The sequence below is a fragment of the Solanum pennellii genome, chromosome 5, assembly GCF_001406875.1.
Source record: "Solanum pennellii chromosome 5, SPENNV200".
Lineage (NCBI taxonomy): Eukaryota > Viridiplantae > Streptophyta > Magnoliopsida > Solanales > Solanaceae > Solanum > Solanum pennellii.
In genome coordinates this window covers 75,762,011-75,774,095 of record NC_028641.1, presented here as the reverse complement: position 1 = coordinate 75,774,095, position 12,085 = coordinate 75,762,011, and the positions used below count along the sequence as shown (strand labels likewise).

Here is a 12,085-nt window from a genome sequence, read left to right as displayed (position 1 = left end):
TCTACAAAAGTCACATCATGTTTTCGATATATTCTTAAATATTCAAATTTCATTTAGTGTAATCTAAGTCTAAATTTCAAACATTATCGAAATAAAAATCTAAATATTCAGTTATTATTCAAATTCTGGCTTAATAATAGCTTGAAACAAGTTAAAATCATATAGAAAATGTCTAAACATTTCCAAATAAACAATTGAAACAGTCTACCCCTTATCAGACTCCATTATTAAACAAAATTCGTAAATATAACTTTTTCAACTAATCCAAGTAGAACATTAAAGCTGAAAGTTTCACTTATAATAGTTTCACTTTTAGTTATGAAATTCATCTGAATTTCATTTGAAAAAATTTATATGGTATATACATGATTGAAATTAGTTTTATAAATATATAATACATATTGAGTTTTTTAATTGCATAATACATAAACGTCTTTAATTTGACACCAGTTATTATTTATTATTTTCAATTTTAAAGATACACAAGTAACCAGTTAAATTTGTAAAAAATTTAAAATATATATATATCGTATTGATATTTGACGTCCCACTTTTTTATTATTATACATTTTTTTAAATCTCAACTCAATAAAATTAATATATTCTCATTTACCCTTTCATATAGCTCGAACCTTTAATTTGTCGATCGACGATCGAGGTATATTAATTGACCTGGTCCATACATGGACACCACCTTAGACCGGCATCAAGAATTCAATCACCTTAACAGAGAAAACATGTCAACATGTTGGATGATGGGGAAACAATTGAAGGACTACATCTAAAAATGAAAATAATTGTATTTAATTTTTAATTAGAGATAGCGAATTCTAAATTTTAAAATTATTTTTTTTTTACGAAACATTTAAATTAACATTTCCTATGCAATATAATTTAATTTTTTGATCTCTCATTCGTGTTCTGAGTCCACATTAGAGCTTCGATTAAATTCAAATTACATACTAATTTTTTCATATTTAAAATTCGAATATAAAACCTCTTAATTAATAAAATAATTCCATCACTACATCACGACTCATGTTAATATACCGTATACGATACAATTTTAAAAAAAATTAGAGCTATGCAATAACAATTAGAGTCAAAGTAATTATGAAAAAACTCCTCAAGATCATCACATGCATGCAGACAGGGAGAAGAAACTAAAGCCACAAACAAAACCAACATTTTTTGTTTTTAAAAATATCATATAAATTTCGATCAATATTTAAAATGTATTTTTTTTTAGTATATTAACATTACAAGAACAACAATTAACTATCTAAAATCTAATTTTAAAATATTCATAAGTTGATCTGATTTCGTTTAATTTAAAATTTTTGATATCATAAAATTTTAAAAATCAAAAAATATCACGTAAAATAAGAGATCAAAAAATGCTCAGACAGGATGTGAAGATTGAAAACCCCCATCACTTGGACAGTATATAGTTGAAGAAAGGCAATGTTATTGTCACTGTAAAGTGCATTAAATTTAAACATGATGAGTTTTGTAGCTTGAATTAATGTTGACTGATAGAAAAGTTATATATATATATATATATATATATATATATACTCAATGTTAATATTTATTTTTATTTTTAAATTATTGATAATTTTTTTTAAAATTATTTGATTATTTAAATTTAAATAGATCTTCAATCTGATAACATGAGTGATAACACATTCTTAAATTCAAAACTTACCGCAGCTTGCCAAACAATGGCTAAAAAAAAAAGAACAGAGGTACGACTGAAATAATATCTACGGTTGGATTCAAAAAGCATAGACCCCGGGCAATTTGCCGAAGCAAAAACTATTCAAATGAGTGTTTTCAATATGTCTCTCAGTTTTTAATTAAAGAGTCCAACGCTAGCTCCCACAAGAGTTTGAGACCATTTGGTGTACTCATATGTCAAGTTGAGCTTTTACATTTTGAACAGTTTAAGAACGAAACTAATAATTTCCGTCACGTTCAGAAGTATTTCAAAAGAATTGTTTATCCTTAAACCTTAATAGAAGTCGGGTTACATGTATAAAAATTTACCAGGAGTGACAATTCCAGATGAGTTTTGCAGTGCGCAATTTAAAATTAATCTGAACTCATGTTCCTACAAAAGTGTAACACCACTTATCATGTCATGTGACAAACCGGAGATGTATCTAAGTTTAATTAGTCAAATAGATTGATGTTTTTAAGGTTGTTAATAGTTCCGGAACGAAACTAATAATCAGAAGTTGAGTTCCGAGTATGAAGAATCTTTTATCAAGAGTGTCACCCCTAAATAAATCTCGCAATTCATGATTCAAAATTAATCTAAACTCTAATATAAAAATCAAATATTATACGATGAGGAAAAAGATATATAATTAAACAACAGAGGAATTAATCCCATTAATTCTTTGTAATGCAAAAATTATCTTAAGTTGTAGTTCGTACAATGATCATGTGCCTAAATTTTTTATAAGACACAATTATTCAGATCATTATAATTAGTTAATTACTATACTATATAGTAATTATTATTATAATAATTATACATGTTATATTTATTGATGTTTGAGTGCCGTTTGCAGACAGAATAGACAAGAAGCTTCCCAATTACTAATAAGCATGTTTAACGGCATGGCCGGCTGTTATTATTATTGATAATTTTTTTCGTTTTTTACATGATGTGTTTGATATTTATTTTAAAATCTGATTATATTAAAATATTAGAAAAATTTTAACTTTTGTGGTGCATGTTTTCTTTATCAAAGACTATATAATGTTTGGAGTTCAATAATTGGAATTTTATAACTGAAAATAAAGGGATACTTATCATTAGACTATATAAATTTTATTAATTTTTTTTAATGTTATATGATGTTTATATTGAAGCTTGACTAATTTAATTTTGCTCGTTCATTTTTGAAGATCTCTTCTTCTTTTTTAAGAATACGATCAATCATAAATCATTATTTTCGTAATCATTATCAATCAATGAATAAAATATTTTAAATTTTTTTCTTTTATGAAGTCAGAAAGTGGAATAGATAGGTACAAAATGATTCATTCTCAAATTTACGTATTATATGGTTCTAATTTTGAAATGATATTTCTAATAAAATTATTTCTGATATTTAAGATTTAAATTTGAAACTTTTAACTAATGACATAGAAATTCCACTAGATAGTCATTTTCTTATATCTACCAATAGCACATCTTTGGAGAAAATTTTCAAAAATAAAAACCCTTTGTGACGAAAAGAACCTTCTAATTTTTCATAACTAAATTAAGATCTAAATTTAAAAATGGGCCCAATTAGAAGTGACATAATTATTTTAAAATAGCTTTAAAACACTTTGTGTCCGTTTGGATTGACTTAAAGAAAATAGCTTTTAAGTTAAAATAAAATGTCAAATTAAAATAACTTTTGAATCAAAAAATAACAAGTAGGGGGGAGACCTACTTTTGATTTCTAACTTATTTTAAATCATTTTTTACTATGTCAAACACTTCGTAACTCATTTAAAATTATTTTTGACTTATTTTAAGTTATTTATTATATTTGTCATTCAGAAATCAAAAATTAACTTAAAAATAGGTTTGATCTACTTTTAAGTCAATCCAAATAGGCTTACAGTGACCCCTCCCTCCATAGAAAATAAATTATTGATAATTAATGTTAATGTTAATTTTTATAATATTTAACTAAATATATCAACCTTCAATTTCTTAAAATTTGTATATTGGATTCCTTTGATATTGGTGAATAATCACAAATTTTGCATTTCTACTAATAGTTTTGAGTTATCTATTAGGAATTTAATTATTCAAATTATCTGTGTTGTTACTCAATAGAGATCAACTTTTTTTCTTTCAAAATAATAATAATAAATCTAGCGTTATTACACAGATAAAATCTAAAAAGAGCAAGACAAATATAAAATTTCCTCCTTTTCTGACAATATAAAAAAAATTCTAAAATTAAACAAACCAAAAAAATAATACGATAACAACAAACAAAAACAACACTAAATTAAAATAAAATGACTGAAATTATTATGCATGTCTATTTTTAAGCTAACGTAGAGGCTATAAAATAAGTAAGCTATAAAATGATTTGTTTAAAATTTACTATTATTATGTTCCCTATATAAAGTAAAATTAGAAACAACAACACTTATAATTAAGAATTCATATTTAAGTTAAAACTAGAGATAAATTAAAACAAATAAAACATTTAATTTTACATTAAAAGTTAGTTCAATCATTGTTAAATAGGAAATATATATTATTATCATTAGATAGGATGAATAGTATTAACTTATTCTATTACTGCTTCCGTCTAATTTTTTTTACTCTAATATATTTGTGAGGAGAGAAAAAAATAATTTAATCATTTTAAAAGATAAATATTTCAAAATTTTCATTTTTTAAACTTCGTACTCTATTAAATATTATCACATAAAATGAATAAGTATTTTACTTTCTTCTTTCTCCTCTATAAATACTCACTCAATTCTTCTCTTTTACTTACTAATAAAGTTGAGCTCAATTTCATATAGTAAAAATTTTCACTAATATGGCTTCTCTTTTTTCGATCGATACGAAAAAATCAACAAAATTAGATCGTAATACTTATATTCATAAAGTTAACAGTAGCACAAAACTTATCGTAGCTTCTATTAAACTTCTTTATTTTATCGCCATTTTAATTTCTGCGTTATTGATCGGCTCATTCATATTAAATCACTTTTTATTCATTTCTACCGACTCAAATCAACACGGCCGCCGCCTGTTCTCCTTTGGTGGCGGCGCGGGTTGGGAGAAAAAAGTCCGGCATTCTTCTATACCTAAGAAAATCAACGGGAATGTAGTGTTGGTGACCGGTGCAGCTGGATTTGTTGGTTCTCATTGTGGATTAGCGTTGAAGAAACGCGGAGATGGAGTTATTGGAATTGATAATTTCAATTCGTATTATGATCCATCGTTGAAACGTGCTCGTCAGGAATTAATGTCGAAACATGAGATTTTTATCGTCGATGGTGATATCAATGATATTGATTTGGTTAATAAATTGTTCGATATTGTTCGGTTTACTCATGTTCTTCATTTAGCTGCACAGGCCGGCGTTCGTTACGCAATGGAGAATCCTCTTTCGTATGTACATTCAAATGTGAATGGATTTGTTAATTTGTTAGAAATTGCTAAATCTGCTAATCCACAACCCGCCATTGTTTGGGCTTCTTCAAGCTCTGTTTATGGGTTAAACACGAAGGTACCTTTTTCTGAAAATGACAGGACTGATCAACCAGCTAGCCTCTACGCTGCAACGAAAAAAGCCGGTGAAGAAATTGCTCACACGTATAACCATATCTACGGATTGTCATTAACTGGGTTACGTTTCTTCACTGTTTATGGACCTTGGGGAAGGCCGGACATGGCGTATTTCTTCTTTACAAAGGATATGATTCAAGGGAAGCCGATCAAGGTTTACGTATCGGATAAGGAGGTGGCGCGTGACTTCACGTACATAGATGATGTGGTGAAAGGTTGTTTAGGTGCGATTGATACGGCGGAGAAAAGCACCGGTAGCGGCGGAAAGAAGAGAGGTCCGGCGCAGTTGAGAGTGTATAATTTGGGGAATACTTCGCCGGTATCGGTGAAGAAGCTAGTGGCAATTTTGGAAAATTTACTCAACATTAAGGCTAAAAAGAATTTGATTAGAATGCCCCGAAACGGTGACGTTCCGTTTACTCATGCTAACGTGAGCCTGGCGTATAGAGATTTTGGGTATAAGCCGACTACAAATTTGTCAAGTGGATTAAGGAAATTTGTTAAGTGGTATTTAAGTTATTATGGGATTCAAGCAAGGATAAAATAGGAAATACACCTACACCCAATCAAGTAACGTGGGTCCTCCACATTTTTTTTTTAATTTTTGTATTCGCATTTGAATTATATCATGTTATTTTTATTTTTATGTGACATTCTTTTATTCGAATCAATTTATAAATAACTTAATTAATTTTCTAAACTTGAAATGCAACTATGTTTAAACTCACTTTATTGATAAAAAGAATATGAGACTTTAACACTTCTTAGACAAATATTATCACTACATTACCTTTTCTTTCTTATTTTACTTGTATTTCATCCCTTATCTAATAATTATATTTTACTGTTTACCATATCTTCTTATTATACCTATATATGAACCTAGCCTTACCTTTTCTTGCAAATATATTTTCAGTGTGCAACTTGTATAACAATGACATTATAATTATCATACAAAAAATAATTTATCTTAAAATAATACATAACAATTAATAATTATTCAAACAAAGAAGGTGTTTGGTCATGCGATATGATATTGTGAAATGGAATCAATATTTGAACATGCGATTTTACGTTCATTCTATATCATGAGATGTGAATTCATATTTTTCAAAAACCATGATATGAAATCATATGAGAATTCATATCATGATTTGAGATATTTTAAAACAAAAATTGATCCATAAATTTATATTTTGTTAAAACAACTCCATATTACCATTTATTTCACGTGTAAATAAAATATATAATCACATCATTACTTTTAGAAATTTATTATTATTCTCACCCCGATATAAAATTTATTACTCTCTCCAATATTTAATCACTTTAACTCACAAAAGTGTTTCTTTTTTACTCAAATACATTAATGAAACAATTATTAAGTAGAGAACAAATAACTTTGTAATATTTTACTACGCGATTTTATAATTTTTTATTTATTTGATAAGATTAAATAAGCAGAGGCTATTTAATACTTTAGAACTTGTGAAAAGTTTCATATCGCATGTCTATTATATCACAGGACCAAACGGACTCAAAGTGTACGTCTCACTTTCAATCTAAGTTGAGATAAATAATGTAAACCTCACCATCTCCATTTGAACTCAATTAATTATCATCTTCACTATAAATAAAAGAACAATATTGAGAAGTGCCGCATAGTTGAATATTGATTACAATAAACAGCATCTAGGACACAAATGACTTTGTGATAAAATATGGAAAAATTATTGATACTAAAAAAACCTTGCTGAAAAGAAGTTTTAAAAGATAAATTCAACAAAAGCTATCACACTGAGTCCTCTCTACTAAGATAAATATTGTCATGCACACATGACAGCTAATAGCGAAGATAAAACTTAGAAGGCATCGTTATCTCTAGCTTGACCACCATAGCCCCCACCATATCCGCCGCCGCCACCACCACCACCATATCCACCGCCATATCCACCACTTCTAGGGGCACGCTCTTGGGCTAAATTAACACGGATATTCCTTCCATGGAGTTGCTGCAAAGACATAATAACGTATCATCAGCTATGACAGATAAAAGTAAAGCAGTTGTAATGCAAACAGGAACATTTAAATGTGGACGCTAGACTTGAGCACAGAACAGTCTTATGGTATGATGTTTCTACCTGACCGTCCATTGCGTTCATAGCTTCTTTTGCACAATCTTCATCTGAGAAGTTCACAAATCCGAATCCCCTTGATCTGCCAGAATCTCTGTCAATGATTACCTTTGCTGTAACAAAAAAAGACAAAGTTCAGCATGAACACATTCACAGCCTGGGCAACAAACAAAGAACAAGCAGAAGCACATTCACAACATGGGCAACAAACAAAGAAAAAGCGGAAGCACATTCACAGCCTGAGCAACAAACAATGAAAAAACGGAAGCACTTAACGGCCTAAGAAGAATAGTTCAGAGGACCAAAGCTACAACGAGTAATTCCACCTTTAGCTATCTATCCCCCATATCAATCAACAAAGAGGCAACAACTTATCAGACTGAAAAAATGCAGTGCTCCCCACCCAATCACTAGGCATGCGACAAGTTAAAGCTAATGATTCACAAATGCGACCTGCTCAGTGTGTAATTCCACCCAATACATATATATATATATATATAAAACCCCTGTTCAAGAGCTGCTGAGAACCCATCAAATTTACATCAATATTGTGCACTCAAAACCCATTAAAGGTATACAGAAAAACCACACTAATACAAGCAGGCAGCAGGTCAGAGAATGATAGTAACAGAATGTTAATACGTCTGAGGTGAAAATCAGTGCACACACTGGACAGACATTGAGAAGTGGAAGTCAACCATTAAGCAATTCTCAGATACATGAAGCAACCAAAACCATATTTACATAATAAATTAAATGATACGTACAAACAGATGCACAAAGTATGATCTGACATCCTTTGTGAAGTACAACAAGACCATGTTATTCATGTGAACTTGCTTTTTGCCATGTTTAATCAAACTATGTCATAAGAGATGAGGGAAAAAATTGAGAAGAAAGCAACAGGCATCTGCCTCCTGGGCCTTACCATCAACAACATCACCAAAGCTAGTAAAGGCCTCTTTCAGTGACTGATCATCTGTTCCCCATGAAAGACCTATAAAATAAATGAATAAAAGAATCAAATATTTATGAAGCTGCAAGACTTTTTTTACCCGTCAGTATCTATAACCAAAAAGGATACAGAGACGATTCAAACCGTACCACCAACAAAAAGCTTTGATGACATGCACCGGATGGCATTAAGCATTGCTGGAGTTGGTGAATTTGCACTTACTGCATTTCCCGTGGAAATGCTCTGCCTCAACAGACCACCGAGTTTGTTGCAGAAAGCCATTTGTGCAGACAAATTCACAAATCTGCGCACAGTATAGAAATGCCAAATAAGATATCTAGAAATCAATTCACTTAACTTAAAGAGCACAAGGATCATCAACCATAAAAACAATAGAACCATAAACAATAATTCAGTAATTTGATAAACGATCATATGCAATGACAGCAATAGGGAACCATTAGAAACCAACCCTCTGAGTGACAACATCTGAGTGACTATAAAAGCTTCTCGGTTAAAACGAAAAGTTTAAGTTAAACATAGAGAGTATTTACAATATATCTGGTACCCTAGCATCCAAAAATATTCTGGACAAATATTACTGTAGAAATTACACTAAACAGACATCAATATCACAACGACAACAACATACTCAGTGTAACCCAACATTTGGATTAGAACCCCAACCTTATGAAGGTTAAACATCAATATCGGAAGACTAATTACACCAATCACAAGCAAATCATAACATGTTGTCAAACCTTCAAATAAGAGTTTTCAGATCATAGCGAAGAAACATACACGATTAGTAAGAGTAACAAATTCAACAAATATTCCATGATACAAAGCAAGTATCACAAGTTATCAAATAAACCATAACAAGGAACATAGATCCAACAAGGTAATCACACAAATAGAGTCTAAAAAGGTTAGTATATAGTATGTACCAAACGTTACCTCTACACGTTTATCCGGTAGAGAGGATAAGAGAGACTATTTCCAATAGAAACTCAGCTCAAAACAAATATAATCAAATCACCTCAAGTTATCACATAAAACACATCAACAAACACAGATCAAACAACAGCATAACAAGTATAATTACGCAGAGTCATGGAGGTTAGATTGTACGCAAACTTCACCACCAAATAGACAGTATCCAATAGAAACTCGGCTCAAAACACATGTAATCAAAGCATAAATAAACTAATACTATTAAGCTAGGCTACGCAGAACGAAAACACAAACAAAATACCAGATCAAAACACAAAAACAACGAAAAATTGAATCATGAAATAGAAAAATGAAGCTTTGATCCACCATTTTTACAGTAAAAAAGCTTACCTGAGCGAGAGGAAGTTTCAGGGTTTAAGGAGAGAGAAAGAGAAACGAAATGAGGAGCGGCTAGGGTTTAAGCCACTTCTCGGATATGGAGAAGGGAGTTTATAAAAGCGGTGTTTAAGAGAAATATCTTTGGCTTATTTATAGTAAATATGGTTGCTTCGAGTGTTGTACTTTTAGAATCGAGCTAGGGTCGGATAATTTTTGGATCAAATTATTAACGACATACGTGATACGACTTCAAATTAGTATTGATTCATTCATTTTGATATCTAAATTATTAGGATTAATATATATATATATATGTAAGTAGTCAAATGGAAACATTATGTGAAATGATTAACATTTATAGTATATTATGTAATAAAGCAATAGTTTTGATTATTTTTTATTTGTGGTTATAGTATTGCAAAATTTTGCAATTTGATTTTTTATTTGTATAATTTGATTTCTGATGGTTTAATTCAAAATTTATACTAATTCACTTCCTGATTGTATATAAATTCAGAATTTGTTTATACTTCCTTCTTTATTTGCATATATGATTTAGAAAAAATCATACTAATAAAGGACTTTGTTTGTATATTGTCAATAAAGGGTCTTGTTTGTATATTGGCAAATAATACATACAAGCAGAGTTATGAAAAAAAATCACATATATATATATATATACAAAATTTGTGTACACTTATCTTGTTTGTATTTCATAAGCGAAATATACAAACCTGCATTTGTATATATTTGCTTTGTTTGTATATATATAAGCAAAATGTACAAATGGGTAAACGAAATAAATAAAAATTGCAACCTCCATAAAAATAGAACTATAATTATGGAGCCTTATTACCGAAACTATAACTATAGAGTCTTATTATGTCTTTTATCTTTGTTATTTCTGGAATTTTTTCTATTTAAATTGGGTCTTAAATAACAAGTAAATTAATTTTTGAAGTATAACTTACATATATCCCATAGTGTAATATCTAGTTACGAAAATTTCTCCAAATATCAGTCATCCGGATATATAACTTTCATTCGGATATATTAATTGTGATACATTATACAATTAGTTTGTTGAGATTAAAGGAAATCAAATATAAAATTAAATGTCAGTTTCCCAAATCATGTATATCAAATTGATGTCAATCTCTCTAAATAATAGCTCCAAACAATTCAAATTTCAAATTTTCTCCCAAATCTTAATAAATTCAAAAAAAAAAAGACAATTTTACATAGTTATGTATCATATACCAAAAAAAACTAAAAACAACGTGATAGATACTTAACAGCATATGATACATCAATAACACCTGATACATAATTATGTTATAAACACAACAAAGTTACGTGTCATGTGCACAACTATGAATCAAAATTAACTAGATACATTAAAAGATATGAACTCTATGTATCAGAAAAAGATGAACAACAAAAAATCGATGAAATTCAGGATAATTGATGATACATGATTTTAGGCATGAAAAAAAAATCTTGGGGTGATAGTTTATGGTAATGTATCTAGGAAAGTAAGAGAATTATGAAAAAGACTAATATTTGTCATTTTTTGAAATGACAGAAAATAATAGAAAATAGAGTAAAAAAGAAAATATGTACTTCTAGATATATCTGCTTGTGTTTTCATGTATCAGTTGAACAATGTAACTTATAAAATGATCGCCTAAATATCTATAAAATTTACGTATCACATCAGTATTAAATGCTAATGATAATATAATAAAAATGAATTAGAATATTTAATTGTCAATTAGGATAAAATTAAGACTTCTAAATGTATACTTTTATAGTTGGAGTACTTACTTAAAACCAAAAAATTTAAGATTAATTTGATGAATACTTATAAGATTAGAAGTAGAAGAAAACAACAAAAAAACTTAAGAAATATATCTATTAGGCATATTTTGATATCATATCCTAAAAGCATACACCCTCTTTTAAATAGCCTAAAATAGTCTCATATATCTTACCCTTCTAATCATGTCCAACAATTTAAATTCCCTCAAATATGTCTCTCATATTTTCCCTTCATTTATTGAACATCATTACCGTTTGTGGGTGCACTACACATTCAAATTTTGAAGTATGTAACTTATTTCACTTAGTATTAAAGTTATATATATGATTTGATAATAAAAATTACTAAAATATTTTTTAAAATGAAAGTTCATTAATTTTAATTTTCAAAGTATCTTTACATTGCTAAAGAATCTATAACCAAGAGGGGTACACCACACAACTAAGAATTTATCAACATAAACCTTCACTTGAATTGAGTTCACTTAAGAACACAAAATTGCTTAAGAATTATAT

At 29.0% G+C, this 12,085-nt stretch overlaps 2 protein-coding genes across 2 annotated transcripts; one reads left to right on the top strand and one right to left on the bottom strand.

Annotated features, from left to right (window-relative positions):
• The first annotated feature begins 4,545 nt into the window (after positions 1 to 4,545).
• LOC107019967 (UDP-glucuronate 4-epimerase 6-like) lies at positions 4,546 to 5,972 on the top strand. Its single transcript, XM_015220315.2, has one exon. It carries the CDS (start codon positions 4,572 to 4,574, stop codon positions 5,871 to 5,873), a length of 1,302 nt encoding a protein of 433 aa, XP_015075801.1. The 5' UTR covers positions 4,546 to 4,571; the 3' UTR covers positions 5,874 to 5,972.
• Positions 5,973 to 6,926: 954 nt separating this feature from the next.
• On the bottom strand, positions 6,927 to 9,914 carry LOC107018557 (glycine-rich RNA-binding protein 4, mitochondrial-like). Its single transcript, XM_015219066.2, has 5 exons — positions 9,761 to 9,914; positions 8,566 to 8,720; positions 8,390 to 8,458; positions 7,468 to 7,574; positions 6,927 to 7,338 (listed from the first exon to the last, which is right to left on the bottom strand). The coding sequence occupies exons 2-5, from the start codon at positions 8,696 to 8,698 to the stop codon at positions 7,189 to 7,191; spliced, it is 459 nt and encodes a 152-aa protein (XP_015074552.1). The 5' UTR covers positions 8,699 to 8,720; positions 9,761 to 9,914; the 3' UTR covers positions 6,927 to 7,188.
• Positions 9,915 to 12,085: the final 2,171 nt, after the last annotated feature.

Coding starts and splice junctions, on each gene's coding strand:
- LOC107018557 (XM_015219066.2), bottom strand. CDS start 8,698: ATGGCTTTCTGCAACAAACTCGGTGGTCTGTTGAGGCAGAGCATTTCC. Junction 8,459..8,565: donor ATCAAAGCTTTTTGTTGGTG/GTACGGTTTGAA, acceptor TTTATTTTATAG/GTCTTTCATGGGGAACAGAT. Junction 7,575..8,389: donor CTTTGGTGATGTTGTTGATG/GTAAGGCCCAGG, acceptor TTTTTGTTACAG/CAAAGGTAATCATTGACAGA.
- LOC107019967 (XM_015220315.2), top strand. CDS start 4,572: ATGGCTTCTCTTTTTTCGATCGATACGAAAAAATCAACAAAATTAGAT.